General features: G+C 43.3%; 2 protein-coding genes across 3 annotated transcripts in view; one reads left to right on the forward strand and one right to left on the reverse strand.

Annotated features, from left to right (window-relative positions):
• CDC42BPG (CDC42 binding protein kinase gamma) overlaps positions 1 to 11977 on the forward strand; it is a 139611-nt gene extending 127634 nt beyond the window's left edge. The window contains exons 31-37 of the mRNA XM_066582954.1: positions 4694 to 4791; positions 6104 to 6188; positions 6285 to 6405; positions 7479 to 7596; positions 9700 to 9775; positions 9867 to 9952; positions 11614 to 11977. Coding sequence (XP_066439051.1) covers positions 4694 to 4791; positions 6104 to 6188; positions 6285 to 6405; positions 7479 to 7596; positions 9700 to 9775; positions 9867 to 9952; positions 11614 to 11670 — 641 coding nt within the window. The 3' untranslated portion in view covers positions 11671 to 11977. The remainder of the gene's footprint in view (positions 1 to 4693; positions 4792 to 6103; positions 6189 to 6284; positions 6406 to 7478; positions 7597 to 9699; positions 9776 to 9866; positions 9953 to 11613) is intronic.
• The window catches only part of SCYL1 (SCY1 like pseudokinase 1), a 36060-nt gene continuing 28611 nt past the window's right edge, over positions 11969 to 19417 (reverse strand). The window contains exons 16-19 of one of the 2 annotated variants that reach the window (XM_066582956.1): positions 17971 to 18228; positions 15440 to 15518; positions 15203 to 15362; positions 11969 to 12173 (exon numbers count right to left, since the gene is read on the reverse strand). In XM_066582956.1, coding sequence (XP_066439053.1) covers positions 15238 to 15362; positions 15440 to 15518; positions 17971 to 18228 — 462 coding nt within the window. In that variant the 3' untranslated portion in view covers positions 11969 to 12173; positions 15203 to 15237. Of the gene's footprint in view, positions 12449 to 15202; positions 15363 to 15439; positions 15519 to 17970; positions 18229 to 19417 lie in introns of both variants that reach the window. The other variant, XM_066582955.1, reaches the window with a different exon arrangement.

The following is a 19417-nucleotide window of genomic DNA, read 5'->3' on the forward strand; positions in this document are numbered from 1 at the left end:
AATTAGCTTCCCAGGGTCGTTCAGATGTCTCCTGACGGTGTCTAAATTGTAGAATGGGTTTATGCCTGAACGAATTAAGGTGAGCTGCAACTTCTCAATTGACTGGTCTCTTATACTGTCATCGCTAATACTGAATTTTTACTTTTATTATTCCCTATTGTACAACCGGAGTTCTAATTCATTTCAAGTCAATTTAATTAATTTTCTACTTATGCTTTAATTAATTTACATAAATTTATTGTTGAATTAATTATGCTTTTATTTATTTATAGTATTCAAGTTTATTTATCAACATTGTTCCTTCATGTGTTTTCATTAATTCTTCTGCGATTAAATTTGTTAATAATTTATGTAAATTGTATTAGGATTTTCCCACATCTTTTTATATAAACATTGTTTCCAAGTGTCTCTTATTGGTCTCTGTATCACATAATGATCACATGTCCTGGTGACATCATTACATAGTAACATAGTAACATAGTATGTAAGGCTGAATGAAGACAATGTCCATCTAGTCCAGCCTGTCTATCCTCCTGTGTTGATCCAGAGGAAGGCAAAAAACCCCAAGGCCAGAAACCAATTAGCCCTTTTGGGGAAAAAAATCCTTCCCGACTCCCTAATGGCAATCAGACTGTTCCCTGGATCAACCCCTAATAGTTCCTACCTGCCTATATACCAGGATTGACACTTAACCTAATATTTATATCCTGTAATATCCTTCTTCTCCAGAAAGACATCAAGTCCCCTTTTAAACTCCTCTATGGATTTTGCCATCACCACTTCCTCCGGTAGAGAGTTCCACAGTCTAACTGCTCTTACAGTAAAGAATCCCCTTCTATGTTGGTGATGAAACCTACTTTCCTCCAATCGTAGCGGGTGTCCTCTTGTTACCGTCGTGGTCCTTGGTGTAAATAGATCGCGGGAGAGATCCATGTGTTGTCCCCTCATGTACTTATACATGGTTATTTGGTCGCCTCTTAACCTTCTTTTTTCAAGAGTAAATAGTCCCAATTTGGATAGCCTCTCTGGGTATTCCAGTCCTGTCATTCCATGTATTAGTTTAGTTGCCCTTCTTTGAACCCCCTCAAGCACTGTGACATCTTTCCTGAGCACCGGTGACCAGAATTGTACGCAGTATTCCATGTGAGGCCTGACAAGTGCCTTATATAATGGAAGGATGATGTTCTCGTCCTTCGCCCCTATACCTCTTTTAATGCATCCCAAAACTTTATTTGCCTTTGCAGCAGTTGACTGGCATTGGTTACTCCAGTTTAGTTTATTATCCACTAATACCCCCAGATCCTTTTCCATATCACTTTTCCCCAGCGGTACCCCATTAAGTGAATATTGGTGACATCCGTTTCTCCTGCCCATGTGCATAGTCTTACACTTTTCAACATTGAACTTCATTTGCCATTTTTCTGCCCAAGCCCCCAGCTTGTCCAGGTCCATTTGTAGCTGTACATTGTCCTTCGTTGCATTAATTATATTGTATAGTTTTGTGTCATCTGCAAATATTGATATTTTGCTGTGCAGCCCCTCTATCAGGTCATTGATAAATATGTTGAACAGAGTGGGGCCTAATACTGAACCCTGTGGCACCCCGCTAGCGACTGTGGTCCAATCAGAGTACGCACCATTTATTACCACCCTCTGCTTTCTATCATAGAGCCAATTTTTTACCCACTTACACACGTTTTCGCCCAGTCCGAGCTGCCTCATTTTGTATATTAGCCTATTATGTGGCACGGTGTCAAAGGCTTTAGAGAAGTCCAGATATACAAGATCAATAGATTCTCCCTGGTCCAGCTTAGAGCTTACTTCATCGTAGAAACTGATCAGATTTGTCTGACATGAGCGACCCTTCATGAATCCATGCTGGTGAGGAGTTATTCCCTTAATTTCCTTGAGGTACTCATCGATGGCGTCTCTCAGAATCCCCTCCATGATTTTTCCCGTTACTGAAGTGAGACTTACTGGCCTGTAGTTTCCAGGCTCACTTTTGCTCCCTTTTTTTGTAAATTGGAACCACGTTGGCAATGCGCCAATCCAATGGTACTACACCGGTCTTGACAGTGTCTAGAAATATTAGGTATAGCGGTCTAGCTATCTCGTCACTTAGTTCCCTTAGTATCCTTGGGTGTAATCCATCTGGGCCCGGCGATTTTATCAATTTTAGTTTTCTTTAGACGCTTCCGCACTTCCTCTTGCGTTAGGTATGAGATATTTTGTGTGGGGTTCGTTTTATTCCCCTGCATCTCGTGTGGCATTTCCTTTTCTTTTGTGAATACACTTGAGAAAAAACTGTTTAGTAGATTTGCTTTCCCTTCGTCATCATCAATGATTTCTCCTGCATTGTTTTTTAAAGGGCCAGCGCTCTCCCTGCAAATCCTTTTGCTGTTGATGTAGTCGAAAAATAGCTTCGGGTTGTTTTTGCTCTCTTTGGCGATCCGTCTTTCTGCTTCCTCCTTGGCAGTTTTGATCATATCTTTGCATATTTTGTTTTTTTCCCTGTATGATTTTAGCGCTTCTTCGCTGCCTTGTTGCTTTAGTAGTTTGAACGCTTTCTTTTTTTCGTTTATTGCCCCTCTTACCGTCTTGTCGAGCCACATTGGTTTCCTTTTACTTGAGTTCCTTTTATTCTTAAAGGGAATGAACTGCTCACATGAGGTGATTAGGATCCTTTTGAACTTTTCCCATTTGTCCTCCGTACTGATATTTTTGAGGATGTTGTCCCAATTAATGTTACCGATAGTAGTTCTAAGCTCATCAAATTTTGCTTTACTAAAGTTTAGTTTCTTTGTCACTCCCTGATAAGGCTTCCTATTGATTGATAGCTGGAAGTTGATTATATTGTGGTCACTATTCCCCAAGTGCCCCTCAACCTGTACCCCCTTTATTCGGTCCGGTTTGTTAGTTAGCACTAGGTCCAGAATGGCCCTCCCTCTTGTTGGTTCCTGCACAAGTTGGTTCAGGTAATTATCTTTAATTACTCTCAAGAATTTATCCCCCCTATGAGATTTGCAGGTTTCCTTCTCCCATGTTATATCTGGATAATTAAAGTCCCCCATGATAATTACTTCGTTTCGCTTTGACACCTCTTCTATCTGCCTTAGTAGTAAGTTCTCAGTTTCTTCTGTTGCTTTTGGTGGTCTATAGAAGACCCCTATCAGGATTTTGTTATTTTTTCCTCCCTGTATTTCTACCCACAGAGATTCCACCTGTTCGTCTCCTACCCCTATATCCTCCCGTAGCCTCGGCTTCAAGTTTGATTTGACGTACAGACATACCCCTCCCCCTTTCTGGTTCCTTCGGTCTCTTCTGAAGAGATTGTACCCCTGCAAATTCGCCGCCCAATCGCACTTATCATCAAGCCATGTTTCCGTAATTCCGACTATATCATAGTTTTCATCAATCATTCTCGCTTCAAGCTCACCCACTTTACCGATCAGACTTCTTGCATTCGTGGTCATACAATTTATATCATTTTTTTTGTTTTTTAAATTTGTTTTGTTGCTATTCGTACTTATGGCTGATCTATCAGTTCTAACTGTACTAACCCCACCCCCTGCTCGTCCCCCATTCCCTTTGCTTGGACCCGGATTGCTAATTACACTGGCTACCCCACTATTTCTCATTTTACCCTCCCCCCCCAGTCCCTAATTTAAACACTCCTCCAGCCTTCTAGCCATCTTATCCCCCAGCACAACTGCACCCTCCCCATTAAGATGCAGCCCGTCCCTACGGTAGAGCCTGTAGCCGACAGCAAAGTCAGCCCAGTTCTCCAGGAACCCAAATCCCTCCTTCTTGCACCAACTCCGGAGCCACTTTTTTACCTCCCTAAGGTCCTGCTGCCTTTCTAGTGTGGCTTTAGGTACAGGTAGTATTTCCGAGAAAACTACCCTGGAGGTCCTCGCCCTGAGCTTGGACCCTAAGTCCCTGAAATCATTTTTGAGGGCCCTCCATTGACCTCTAACTTGTTCATTGGTGCCAACGTGCACCATGACCGCTGGGTCCTCACCAGCCCCTCCCAGTAATCTGTCAATCCGATCCGCAATGTGTCGAACTTGAGCGCCAGGAAGACAACACACTGTTCGACGATCCCGGTCTTTATGGCAGATTGCCCTCTCTGTCCCCCTAATAATTGAGTCCCCCACCACTAGAACCTGTCTAGCCTGCCCTGCTCTCCCCGTCCCCGTCTCACTGGAGCAGTTATCCCCCTGGCGTTCAGAGGGCATGTCGTGCCCTCTGGTTTTACCCACAGTTTTTAATCTTCTGCAGTAGTTTTTGAATCTCTATTAGGCCTCATTCAATAAAACCCCATTTCTTCACTCCAGACTCCTGGTTCTGTTCCAAGCGTGCCGTGATCCCCGGCTGTTCCTACACAACTTCAAAGGACTTTTTGTGTTCGAATGCCATGATCTAAGTTCTGTAGTTTTTAATTTTCAGTTATATTTCCTTTATTTGTTACTGAATTGTAGCTGAATTAAATGTTCTGAGGGGCCCCTGAAGGCTTGTATAGACTACCTGGTATGGTAATAAATTCTATTTATTTATTTTTTTTCAATTAATGTAAGTGTTTTCATATAACCATGCAAAGTAATTGTTCGCATTTATTGACATACAAGACCTTCAGAATGCCTTAAGAAATAAATCAGTGTGCATGAATAATGAAAATCCATTCTTCCTGCAGCGTACACCTCTCCTCATCTCACCGTTTTCAGTGAAAATTCAGTAGATGTATTTGATGTTCGAAAAAGTGACTGGATACAGACTGTTCATCTGAAGAAAGTGAGTTACCGCGGCTGCTAATCCCGCCTCTTAAAGGGGTTCTACAGTTACCGGATAACATTTCAGCAGTAGCTTGAACAGAGCTGTACTCGCCTCTTCTCAACCGCAGTGGTCCCGCTGTCCACCTAGTGATTGTTGTGAAAGATTATGCCAGCAGAAGTCAAGTGACTGCTGCAGCGTCATTGCTGATTCTCCTGGCATCAGCGCTCACATCCTGGGCACCATGATGCCAGGAGTTCAAAACGGAGACAATGCAGCCTCTGATTGTTGACGTCCTCTTCCACGACCATCACTATGCAGACGGTGGGACAACATTATTGGATCTCCGCAGCTGAGGCTGGGTGCATATAGCTCTGCTTGCTATTTTAAGCCGGTTCCAGCTGGCTGAAAAACTGGACAAGCCCTTTAACCTGAAAATACTGCTTCATTCACACTGCTTTAAGCCTGCATGCCAGAGGTCCTGTCCTAAAACAGGATGTGGACAGCAGCTATACTGGCCATTATTGACAGCTGCTTAAACAAAGACTGATAGATTTATGTTTTGGCAAGTTTACGTTAGTTGCCAGCATCCTGTGCAGGCTAGAATAGCATGATTTGACTAGTAGCTGTGAGCGTAGCCATATTCCCTATAATATGTGCAGTGTTTATACACAACGCCGATAAGCAACAGAATAATTAATAAAAATGGCATTTCGTGTCAAATCTGGAGAAACTACTTGTTGTTGATGTGTTGGGATATCATTGTTGTTTTTTGTTTTGCTAACAACTAGAGATGAGCGAACGTACTCGTTATGAGTACTTACGCACCCGAGTACCGCCATTTTCGAGTACTTCAGTACTCGCGCGCAAAGATTCGGGGGGCGGGGAGAGGCGTGGCGGTGCGGGGGGTAGCAGCGGGGAACAGGGGGGAGCCCTGCCCTCTCTCTCTCCCTCTCCCCCCCACTCCCCACTACTACCCCCCGTGCCGCCACGCCGCCCCCCGAATCTTTGCGCACGAGTACTGAAGTACTCGAAAATGGCGGTACTCGGGTGCGTAAGTACTCGTAACGAGTACGTTCGCTCATCTCTACTAACAACTGAAAGTTTGCGCATTTTGTCACAAAAATTTCGAATGAGGGTTAATAATTCTGATTGGAGCTGCACATGATCGAGAAATAAGACCCTGCGTTATTTGAGAGTTTTCCTTTTGGTGGTGACCTAGTTTCCATGTGTTGCTAAGCACGTTCCAACTGTTTTTAGGTCTGTTAGATTGCACACTGTACCTTCAAAATTGAGAAGGTTTTTTTATTTTTATTTTGTTCTTTCCGCACAGGTTCGGCCTTTGAATTATGAAGGATCCCTGTGTGTCTTTGGAACTGAGAAAGTCCGTCTGGTATATCTGCGTAATACATTGGCTGGTTAGTGTTTGACATTTATAGCCAAATATGAATTGTGTACAAAAGGTTTTCCAGCTTTGTTGGCACGCCTGGACACTGTCTGTCAATTCCCAACAGATCAAGATGAATTTGAGGTTCCAGAGACCTCCGATAACAGTCGACGACAGCTCCTTAAAACAAAGAGCAAGAGGCATTTTTCCTTCAGAATTTCAGATGAGGAGCGACAACAGCAGAGAAGGTGAGATGGGGCATTTAGTAAGTATTTAGTAAAAAGTGAAACTATCATTAACCCTTTCCAATCCAATGTCGGGCCTGCCCCGACATAATTTCCCTCCACAGCTCCGATGTCGGGGCAGGCCCGACACTGCAGTACAGGAGGGCATCTGCACCCGATCATCAGACACATTGGGTGCAGATACACTCCTGCACTGGTCCTCATTGAGGAGCCCCGAGGAGAAGGCAGAAAGGGTTTTTAACCCTTTCTGCCTTCTCCACACATTACATAGCACTCAATTAGTGCTATGTAATGCACGGAGATTCCGGCTGGCGATCATGTGACTGCCGGTGTCACCTGACCCCCAGCGGTCACATGACCGCCGAGCCGGGAGCCAGCACCGTAGCGGAGGCTGCTAACCTGTCCGGCGTCTTCCGCATTCTCCCTTCTGTCTCCCGGCTCGGCGATCATGTGCCCGCTGGGTGCCACCTGACCCCAGCGGTCACATGATCGCTGAGACGGGAGGCAGAAGGGAGAATGTGGAAGACACCGGACAGGTAAGCAGGCCCCCCCACGGTGCAGTGAGCACCTGCACCCTCCTGAACTGACAGTTGTAGGTTGCAGGGAAATGTATTTTTTTTTCTCATCCTTTCTCACCAGCTCCAATTTATTTGGAGCTGGGGAGAATGGCTGAGAAAAAATTGGATTGGAAAGGGTTAAGATTTGTCCTATATAAATAAGCTTAATGTCTTGATCACCTTGATACCAAAGGGGTCATAGATCGTTTCTCCTGCACAAGCTGGCATACATCTATGCACAAAGATTACCGAATGTAGATTTAGGGTGAATTCACACATGGTAAAGTCTGTGCACAAAGTTCTGCAACTGAAAATCGGGCCGTGCGTGCACAGATCCGGTGAGGCAAATCTCATGGTCGGCACTTGGTAGCAACTGATACAATCTTGACTTTCTCAGTGCATACTCAAATGAACCTGCTCAAGCTATTCCTTTGATTGCATGCATGGAGTACAAGGGGGTCTTCTATCAAATACATTAGGAGGGGGAAATATATTTATATGTACTATTTCCATTCACAGGGTGATGATGAAAGACCCCCAGATGAGATCAAAACTAATCTCCAACCCGAAGAATTTTAACCATTTGGTTCATGTTGGGCCTGGAGATGGAAAACATCAGTTAAAAGATCTGCCAGTGGTAAGACCTGTCTGTTTCTCCTCCTATAGAATGTTCCTATGGAGAATGCAAGATATTTTCAGCAGCACTTCTAAGGGAGGGATTGTTTGGTTTTCTGAAAATAATTGCATAATAACCAATTATAAAGTTTACCTACCTGATATATTAACACATGTATCAGGGTCTGGTTGGAAGATTCAGCAAGCCATGGAATGTAAATGCTAAAACCTTTTTGAAGAGCATCTCCAGAGGGCTATAATGTGTGTATGCAATACCATCCAGCATTATGCTGTACATTCACAGCGCTGGCATGTGGAAGGCACAAGCTGAGCATCAGGGGTGGGTGTTGGCTCTCTCAATTCCTGCTGTTTAAATCCTTAGAAATTAGTTAGGAGATTTTACAGAGGAAAGGGGTCTTTATATACAGCTATTGCTGTAAAATTAGCTTGTTTATCCCACATGGTGAACACGGTGTTTAGAAAAAAAAACCCAAAACTGAAAAACAGTACTAAAAACTTTTTGTTCCTCCCCTCCCCTAAAAAAGTGGACAGAGTGCTCAAAGAGTCTTATATGCCCCAAAATTAATCCAATGAAAACCTGCACTTTCCTGTACTGAATGGCTGCTGTTAAAGTGACTGGAGAGGGGCGGGGGAGAGAAGAGAGAAATCTCTTTTAGCTGTCCCGGCCCTGCCCCCTGCTGGCCACTCTGTAAGCGAGCCAGCACTTCTGTGCAGGAGCATCGGAGCATGGACACACAGGGACGAGTGTCTGGCATAGTTTGCCCGGCATTCATCTCATGTAAATGGGCGTTTAGTATGAGGGTGCATTTACACAGGTTTTTTTTTTTTTTTTTAAATTGTGCAATTTGTGTGCGTTGTGAGAGGAGTTGAAATGGAACCCATTATTTTAAATGGGTCTATTTATATATGCAATATTTATTTATTTTTTTGTTTTACAGCGATGCTATGAGGGAAAAAAAACTTGTGGCATATGCTATTTTTTGGAAATATCGCCTTTTTTTATGGACCTGAAAGAAATTTGCATCACACTTGCATGCTATTCAATGTGCGTGTAAGTGCAATGCGAATTTTCTAATTTTTACGATAACATGTGATTTTCGCTTGCGATTTGCACACTATTGCAAAATGTAAGTGAGGCAATGCGTTTTTCGCATAAAATAAATTGCGGGTTTTGAAGTGTGATATCCAAAAAACACATTCTATATAGACCTGGCAACTTTGTAATCGTACTGACCAACAGAAAAAAGTTAACTTGTCATTTATTCTGCATAATGAATGACATGAATTAAAGCCCCCAAAACAGTGATGGAAATATATGAATTAAAAAATGGTGCCTTAAAAAAGCAACTCATTCCACTATAATAAGCCCTCAGAAAAATAAGTATTATGGCTTTCAAAATTTGAATAATTTAAAAAAAAAAAAAAAGCATGCTGCATCCTTAAACGGGTTGTTCCACAAACGTAAGTTGCCCCCTACCCACGTCCCAAGAAGGGGATGGAGTGTGTCCTGGAATGAAGAGAGCAGCGGCTGCACAAGTGCTGACCTGCCATTGATTTCATTGGGACTGCTGGGGATATATGTCGTGTTATTAATCTGTTTGACAGTAGGAAACACTTCGAGGGGTGATTACTTTAGATGGATTAGTGATCTTTAGAGATCACCTTATTGAAATTTTAAAAGAATCTCATCACAAAGCCTTTCTTTCCATTAGCTATCCACTTATTTGTATAGTTTGGTGGTAAACTACACGTTTGGAATCTGTCTCTTCGGAGAGAGGGGGGGGGGTTTGTTCATGGTGATGGATTCCCTTTAATTGTTTAATTCCATATTAGCCTGTAGGGCTACTGTGTAAATGATCTAAAAAGCTTTACACCTGTGTGCTTCTGATATATAAAACTGTCCTGGTCACGTGGTGTTCAGGACAGATTTCTGTCCATTGGAAGCAAACAATGAAGGGTCCCACTGAAGGGACAACAAGCAGAGATCTAAAAAAGAGTGAGAATTTGTAAACTTTTCATTATGCAAAGAATCTCATGTTTTTGATTAAAATATAATTTACCTTTATTCTTTGTTCATAATATTTTGTCGCAATCTATCAATCAGGCCCAAGAAGAGAAAAAGAGCAGTGGGCAAGACATAGCAAGCCTGGGAAGACCACTATCTTCCAGCAGTGACACTGGTAATATCCAACTCCTTATCTGACCCTTCCCAGTATACTAGTTTATGTAAATAAATTTATATCGATTTATTTTTTTTTTTTATAAATACAGCAAAACGAAGTTCATGCAGCTCCCAGTCAGAAGACTCCCTGTCCTCACCGTACAGCTCCATCCCCTCATCGGACATCCTACATGAGGTAAAACCGGCATGATAGGCCCCTGTAGCAATTTTGCATTTAATTATTATACATGTGCAGAATATTCCGATTTATCATTACTACATGTATACATTCTGGCATCTGATGAGATTAGATTTTAAAGACCTATTTTGCCACTCTGAAGTTCAAGACTACAAGTCACTGAGGCAGAGGGGTCTAAATAATCAAAAAAGCCCTTCACAGAAAGGAACAACTCCCTAAAAAACTATTTTATTGATACATTTTAAAATAGGGCTACAAAATGGCAACACAAAGAACTGAAGGCAACCAGTGCGAGTTTTTCAATGTCTAGATCTAAGGAAGAGCTAGACCTAGACCAGACCTGGTACTAGTTGATTCCTTAGTCGGTTCATTCATATTTTTGACCTGAATAGGGACCTTTTGGGTGCAATATACTTGGATTTGAATATATCTATTCAGCTATATTGAGTTCCTGAGGAATTGGGAGCATCCTAAAGAAACGCATTGAGCCTATATAATGAGGCTTTTTGAAAATTTCTCTGAATCTGAAATATTTTTAAGGATCTACTCTAACATTAATGGAGCTACAACATTTCCTTATGGTCCTCAAAGTCTTATGACCAGGTAGCTTTTCAGGTATAGCGGACACTGAGTCCAAAAAGTTTTTACATTTTTTTGAGCCAGAGAAATTGTTACAATCTGTTATATGCACTGAGCCAAAATAGGTTTTGAATTATGGCTGTAGCGCCTCTTGAACCGACCCCTTTCCATTAGCTGTGGTATCACGCCTTTAATCTGGGTGTGATTACCCTGTTGGATATCGATCGACTCGACATCTCATCACTCATCTAGGTCTTGCACTCTGATAGATTACCTCAGCTGGCGACAGTCAGGTGACTAAAACCAGGCAATTTCGGACTATTGAGCAAGTGCACGTGGCTTGTTTTGAAGCAGTCCCACGATGGGTCCAATTTCGACAGCTAATTGTATTTCACCTGGAGCTGGCATCTACAGCTGCTACTAGGTCTATCTCTTCCTTAGATCTAGAAATTGAATGACTCCCACTGGGTGCCTTTAGTTCTTTAATGTGTTGTCATTTTGTAGCCCTTATTTTAAATGTATCTCTAAAATTGTTTCTTAGGGAATTGTTTTTTTTCTGTGACGAGAACTAGGATCATATTTGTCAGTGTGCCATAGTGAGGATTTCTCTACGGTAGGATCCTCTTCCTCATGGACTCTTCAAGCCATTTTGGGCAGTTGTCAGTTTGTTTATAAGCCAGTACTCCCCACCTTGTCAGTGTGGAGGGGGGTAACTCATGCTGCAGCTTATAAACCATTATAACAGCTTTTTTTTTTTTTTTAGATGGCAGAGGTATTGGGAGTATTGACCTTGTAGCCACCTTAGGTGTAGCTGGAATGTCAATTACCCAATTGCAATTTATAGGCACTCTTGGCAGGTCTTTTTTTGGAAAGGTTACATGCATAATGCTGTCCACTTTACATGAAGGCCACAATGTAAGATGATGTAATGGTGCAGAATGTTTCGTGCAGCCCGTGTGAACGATCCCTTAGTGTTCTTATAATCGCTGCATTATGCACCAGTCCCTGAACAATCGCTGTGAAATAAAATATACCCTTCATAATCCACTTTAACGGCTGTAATCTCTTTTCTTTTCTAGCTTTCTGATCACCTTGGTATTTTAAACACGTCCAATACGTCCAGCACTTCTTCATAAGACGAGACGCACGACTAGTTCCCTTTTTTTTTTTTTGCTGAGAAGGGTTAATCAAAAGTGACCTGATGGATTTTTTTCAGTTTTTGTTGCAGTCAGATTTTTCTTTCTGTTTTTATGTTTTAATGGAAGTGTCACCATATTTTACTGGATTACCACAGACCCACAATCCAGTGATTGGACCACCAGCCATCTCTTGTACCCACAACATATTTTGTACATTAGACGCTAAATGAAGAGTGTGAATTATATACAGTGTTTCTTAAATGTTTTTAAGCATCAAGAAGCACCTACACGGTGGGACTTTTTTATGGTGTTTATTATATATGTACATGGAATTTCAGAAGCGATAAATTCTGGTTTGGAAAATTGTCCTTTTATTCTCCAGCTGTGAATATACAGCATTGTATCTAAGATAAAAATTTATACAGCATAAATATTATGAAATTTCTGACCCGGTCCATTCTTCACTGACGGCACGTAACACGAGGATCTCGTTCTGGGTCCTGTTTAGGAAGCATAGAAGGAGAAATGATCAGACTTTTGTACTTTGGAATCGTATGTTTGTGAAGATTACTGGTGATGGAAGCTCTGTTCACAGGTGCCTCCTGGCAATGCTGTGCTGGATCCATGTGTCACTCACAAGGAACCCCATTGCCTTATAATGAGGTCTGTTGGGGTCCTGCAGAGCCTGACAGAAGAGTACTATACACTGTGCTGTTTTTGCTGTCAAAAGTAAATGAACTGCTGATGGGGGGGCCGAGAACACCGCATTATCCACCTAAAAAAGTAAAGATTATTTGCATACAAATTTCAAAAAGACATTAAAAACAACTACACGGGCCATTTAGTAACTTGCCCTCAGGTTAGGTCATAAATGGAACAGCAGGAATAGTTGCCAGGTACCCCTGCGCAGCAGCAGACAGCCCCCTTCTCACTGCAGTGACCAAACTTGGTATTACTGGCAAAGTTCCCATTCACTTCAATGCCTGCCATACCAAGCTTGGCCACTACATGAAAATAGAGCTGTTTGCACTGAACTGATTTCTACTGGAAGTTAACAGCTGCTTGATGGGTTCCCAGGAGATGGACGCCAGCTGCTTGATCTACTATTGATGGCCTAACCTGCGCATACGCCAGTCGTAGATTACAACTGGACGTGTGACTGGGGCCAAGCTCAATATGACCTCACAGGTGTGTCTGTAAAAGACATCTAAAGGAGAATTACAGGGTGCTTACTAAAGCCAACCCTGGCTTTCTGTCAGCACTTTGCATTTGTATTTGTAAGCTGAAACCAGGAATAATTCCTATACAGAAAAGTGTAATGGCAAGATTTTCACCACTTCTGTGAATTGGATCCACTCCTGGTTTTGACTTTCACATTGCAGTATTGTAGTCAGTATTTGTAAGTGGCCCAAGGCAGATTTACAATGTATTTACGCTATATTTTCTGAAGGACCTTTGCTAAGTTTTCTGCATGTGTCTAGAAAAGAGTGGATGGGACTTAAGCGTTAAGACAAACAAGACTCCTTTATGAACATTTTGAACCTGGTGTTGTCTTTTAGTATGTGTCCTGCATAAGTATTCCAGAGCATGCTGCAGGGGGGAGATGTATCAGGCCTCCCTCACACAGAGCGTTTTATACGGCGTTTAGCGCTGCCTTTTCAGCCCAGCGCTAAACGCTGTACAACACTCCCATCATTTCAATGGGGCTGCTCACACAGGGCTGAAAACGCAGCACCTCCCAACGCTGTGCTTTGACAGCGATGCACGTTCTATTTTGGGGCGTTTTCAGCCCTGCATCTCCCATTGAAATGAATGGGCAGCGGTTTTAGCACTGCTGAAAACGCGGCAACACTTGGTGCCGCGTTTTTGGCAGCGTTAACCGCTTGCCGATTTTCGGGGTGAGGGCTTGCAATAGAAGCCCTACCCCGAAAATCTGCCCCAGCTAGGTAGAGGGAAAAAAAGAAAGTTAATACTCACCTAGCCGCTGCAGTCTAGGTCGCAGCCGCTGGTCTCTGCCGCTGATCCGGGCTTCCCCTGCATTCACAAGTCTATTGCCCTAGGCCAGGTTTGAGAACCCCGCCTCCGGCAATAGAGTGCTGTGATTGGTTATCGGCACGGTCGATGCCCAATCACAGCCCTTCATTGACTCTCAGCCAATCAGCGCCGGCAAGCTCTGATTGGCTGAGACAGTCGATGAAGGGCTGTGATTGGTTGTCGGTGCTTGCTCGATGCCCAATCACAGCACTCTATTGCCGGAGGCGGGGTTCTCAAACCTGGCCTCCGGCAATAGACTTGGGAGTGCCGAGGAAGCCCGGATCAGCGGCAGAGACCCGGACTGCAGCGGCTAGGTGAGTATTCCTTTTTTTTTCTTTTCAGCATTCTTGGCTGCCTTTTCAGCCGAGCTGAAAACGTAGCCAAAACGCTGGCATAAAGTATGCCAGCGCTGCTGAAACGGGGCGGAATCTGCAGTAACGCAGCGTTGAAAAACGCTGCGTTTCTGCAAACGCCCTGTGTGAGGGAGGCCTTAAGGTGAGACTGTAGTAATAAATCCTTTTCGAGGACTAACAGAATGGTGCAATAAATAAAGAACATTTTTTGAGCCGCATTCTTGCTGGTCAAAGGAACAAAAATCTCCGGGGACCAGCAACCGCAATTTGCAAACTTAGAGATGGCTTAAGAGAGTAGAGGTTCCATCAGTGAAAAAATGTACTAAATAGGGGAAATTATCCAAACAGAAGTGGGCCGTTTGGACGGCAGTTCTGAATTACATGGGGAATCTTAAAGGCCGTTCAAACTAATACCATTTGGTCTCAGATGGTTTCTGGTGATGGACAGCACTGAGCAGGGCTGATGGGGTTTTTTGAAATATACAGAACTCAGAAGGTCCCACTTGTGGAAAACAAAGACATTGTAAGAGATTCCTCTAAGTAAGTGTTTCTCAACTCCAGTCCCCAGGGGCCCCCAACAGGTCATGTTTTCAGGATATCCTATAGTAAGTACACCTGTAGGAATGTCTGAGGCACTGACAATTACATCACCTGTGCAATACTGAGGAGATCCTGACAACATGACCTGTTGGGGTCCCTGAGGACTGGAGATGGGGAACACTGCTCTAAGTGATTTCTGCTTGGATTTATTTCTAAGCCTTAGAAAGGATCACAAGAAGGATTCATATGGGGCAGCAGGACCTCGTTCATCTTAAGCCATAGGCTATAACAGAGCACGGTGCTGTCCATGGAAATACTATACAGAGTACGGCTCGAATATACAGTTATCCATGAGCACAATTTTTTTTTTTTTCATACAGACCAATGGACAGTCTGTAGAAACTAAAGAGATATATAGGATATATTGCAGGTTTCAGACAAGAATAGGACATGCAATATGCACTGTTCATGGAGATCAGACAGCACTTGGATGGGTGTCCTTGTGCTATCCAGGTTGAGTCGTGGCAGTTTCTCATGCACAACCCGACCTGCATAGGCTTTGGCCTTATATTTATAGGTCAGAGATATAAAAGATTACGTACCCCATATCTGTTTTTGCTGGCTATCACTTTACTCTTCAATCCACTTTTCTCACTCCAAGCTTGAGGGGTCCCTTAGCAGCTCTCCGCTCTGCCCTTTTAGCTTCCATTTCTCGTTGACGGTCCTCCCTCTTCTTTCTAGCAATCTCTGCTTTACTTAATCCTGCCAGGCAAGCAACATACATGGTCATATAATCCAAAGAATGGAGTTATTACCTACTGTATATTCTGCTAACTCACCCTGCTCTGCTTCCACAGACTCCCAGTTGTCCTCTCCACCCCAGTCTCCACCGCCTTCTGAACCCAAGTGTTCCTTTTTCTGTTGAAGAATCACCATTAATTACTGTATATCAACCCAGATTCTAGAATAAGGTCTAGAAACGCATTATTCGGCAATAGCTGTCTCTAACAGTGTTAAGGCTTAAACATTCAAGATCTGCTAAGACTTCTAGAACTTTGCAGACCAACATGAATAAAGAGAAATGGAGCCAGTATATGGGTATAGCTTATACCTCATGGTGCATTTCCAATAGAAGTGGACACCACCACTGCAATGGGGCCATTGACTTGGAAGAAACCCGCTGCTCTAAATCGGCACATCCATGTTTGTGAAGGGAAAGTGCTGATTGATGGAGCAGCCCGTTAGTCGCTGATCTGTTGTAGTGTACAACTCAGACCAACTGTCGGGCACAATTATCAGCCCTTTCCCTGATAATCTAGAGATATAGCCTATGCATAGGGTGCAGGAGTAACCCTGGACAGCAGCTGAAGCCTCATCCATCGGTGGGTATGAATTATAGATGGAGGATATATTCCAGAACTGATCGTTGTTTTATGGAGCTGCCAGGGGGCAGGGAGATGTAATACACCATATGGTACAACAGACACTGGGAGTATGAACTTGTACCATAGACCTGACTCTAAGGATAGCTTCACATAGGTGTTTTTGTGAGCACAATAAGTAGTGAATAAAACCCATTGATTTCATTGTGTTAGTTCACATGTGTGTATTTTGTTCGCGCATTTTCAGATCTACAAAGGGTCAACATAGAAGTCAAGGGGGGGGAGGGGAACACAACTGCATCTGGAACTAACTAGCATACGCAAATACACGCACAAATAAAAACCGCGCTAAAGGCATGCGCAATTTTGCTTAGGCCAGCTTCACACGAGTGTAAGCATGGACAGGAGAAAGCAATGTGTACTTTTGATGGATCTATGTATATGTCTCCACCTATGGTTGTCTGGGTGTTCTTGTGTATCTGTCTTAGACTTTATTCAGGTTGTGTTTGCTTCTCCTGTTCATAAGTCCTAAATACTGGACATGGGATCAGACTAGGGCTTATTGATCTCCATTTCAGCAGCTATCAGTAATGGCCAAGATTGATTCTAGCCAGAGGTCCTGCCCTGATCTTATATGCAGGAGGCTATACAGTGTGAAAGTCTGCATGTCTGTGTTCATAGAATGACTTAAGGGTAAGTCTACACTAGCTCCATGTTCTTCTGTGGTTTGGGTACCATCATAGGGATCCTACTCCAATAGGTTTCAATAGTAAGAATAGCATCACACTCACTTCCCATAGAAAATAATGGACGATTCCTTATGAGGACATCGCTCAGAAACTAGGACATGCACGACTTTTCAACCTCACAGTATCGCTGCGAGTGAAAAATCACTAGTGATTCAAGACATTGAAGTCTGCGTCAACACGTGCAAGTTCCATTGCTATCGGACGGAACTCGTCCATGCGAATGCACCCTAAGATTCCTTCACATGGCAGAGCTGTGAAACTCTGCCCGATATTGCACTCGTGAACGTGCGAGTTTCCCACTAAGACCAGGCGTTTTTCTGTCAAAACTGCTTCCCATCGCTACAGTGGAAGTATCGCATGAAGGCCGGCTTCCATTGACTACAAGCCGCATGTGCCTATTTCCACAGCAATTAGAACGTGCTGCAGAATTCCGCAGCGTGAATATTGAGCTATTTAGGTTCAATAGAACCTAAATAGCTGAGGCATAGCGCTGCAGATTTCCACCACATGAAACACGGCAGAAATCCGGCTGTGGGCATTAGTCCTAAAGTATGAATTTATTAGTTAGCTTTGTAAAAAGTAAATAAAGCTAGATTTATAAACTATTCTGGATGCACAGTGAACCAGAACAGTCTGTCTACTGCAGGAGTCCTGGAGGAGTTGGAAATTACCAACCAACAGTCTATGCAAGATGGCAGCAAAGCCCATTGCAGGTTTTCTGATACAAACTAACACAGGGATTTATACTTGTTGATAGGTGCTAAAATGTGGTTGCAGTGAGTCTTGAAGAGGCCATAATTAACAGAAAGTCAATGCGAAGGAAATTAAAGGTGTTAAGAAGGATTATAAAGAAAGGATAATCCTCCTCTGTGGAAGTGGAGATAAAACAATGAATAAAAACCAAAAAAAAAAAAGGTATAATGTTATTCAAACTGTATAAAAAAAAGTGCATTGCCCAACTATGATATTAAAAGTATTTAGGATCTGCGTCATGCAGAACGGCGCTGCTGCCCCCAAAAGGAAGATGGTGACAACCATCATTCAAAGACTATAACAGGATCACCATATAATAAATCATTCTAGGTATCTCCCAGAAGTCCCCATTGCTCCTGGAAAAGCCTACAATAAGGTGGTCATGAATAATCAACTAATCTAAACACAGGGGGAAAGTACAGAGGAACAGGGCACAACATTTAAACCACTTGCTATGGCTGAATATTTCAACAGAGCATTCCTTACCGGGCCGGCTTTCTCAGTAGCAACAGAAAAGAAGTCCACATTTTTCCCAGTTCCTCCGGTAGAGCCCCAGTTGTAGTCACTGGCTGGTCTTGTTCCCTCTGGTGGGGTGAAGGTGGACTGGGGTCGCCCTTTGTTCTTCGAAACGGGTTGAAAAGCATCTTCCCATCCCCAGCTATCCTCAGAAGCGGGAGTGCTCCGGATATCGGCCAGGCTGTGGTCTGTCCCTCGATCTTTGGTTTTCAAAGACGTATGTGAAACCTGCAGAGGACAAAACAAAGTTTTAGGTAGCCGTAAAACACAGTCATTGACAAAACTGATGGTTCGCTCACTTTGGTTGGGACACAAATGTAATCTATAGAATGGTGGAAGATGTAATAAAACTGATGTGGATGCCAGTCAGATTACAGCTCACCTCCCAGTCATCTTTTTGTGGCTAATAACTGCACCTATGTATTTTTAACTCCACTATTGGGAAAAAAATAAATGCACCTTTTATGTATGAAAACTACGCCCGTGTGAACGAGGCCTGAATGTGAGGTCTTTGTCTCCAGAATGCTGCTGCCTTCACTAGCTCTCATCTATCAGCACACCTTTACATCTGTACCAATTTTACCTGCTATAACAACAATGGTGCCCTCTCCCTTATGCTGACAGACACTAAGGCCTTATTCACACGAATGCTTTATCACGGCTATGCCAAGATAAAACGTCGGCCGAAAATCCCCACCATCTGAAGCACTATTCCAATGAATTCGTTCAGATGGGTGATGATCTGTCACGTAAAATCGACCGGTTGGAAAATATAGCATATACACTACGGATTCCAGCCATCCACTTTTACACGCGGCTGGAAAAGATAAGTCTTGCCCTATCTTTTGGCTGAGATTAGCCAGCAGCTTCCATAGAGGCCTGTGAGAGCTGCTGGCAAGGGGAGGGGGCGGGACTTTAGCAGAGGCTCACACTGCTAAACTCCCTCCCCTTTGCCGGCAGCTCCCATAGGCTTCTATGGAAGTTTCTATTGCTGCGATCAGCTGGCAAAGGGAAGGGGAGAGAGTTTAGCATCGCTAAAGTCTCACCTCCCGGTTGATGGAATTCCAGGCTGCGGCGTATATATGTCGCACCTGGCTGTGTGCATGGGCGAGAAGACGCGAGCTTTAGCTGCGGCTTTCTTTTGTTCATGTGATTTTCGTCCATAATGCTGAGGAGTTTGTGATTCGTAAACTCCTACAAATTCTTTTATGTGTGATTTTCTCTCTACACGGATACATAGTGTGTGCAGTTTAACCCCTGGAACCTGCCGTGTTTGTGGTGTTCTTCCTCTCTACACTCTGGTCTACTAAGTATTCAAGGAGGGCAGAGCACAATGGTGGCACTGCGTCAGTGAATGGTGACGGAAGAAAGCACCTCTCTACAATTTTTTTACCCCTCTCGGCTGGTATCTCTAATA

The sequence above is a fragment of the Eleutherodactylus coqui genome, chromosome 11, assembly GCF_035609145.1.
Source record: "Eleutherodactylus coqui strain aEleCoq1 chromosome 11, aEleCoq1.hap1, whole genome shotgun sequence".
NCBI classification, from domain to species: Eukaryota; Metazoa; Chordata; class Amphibia; order Anura; family Eleutherodactylidae; genus Eleutherodactylus; species Eleutherodactylus coqui.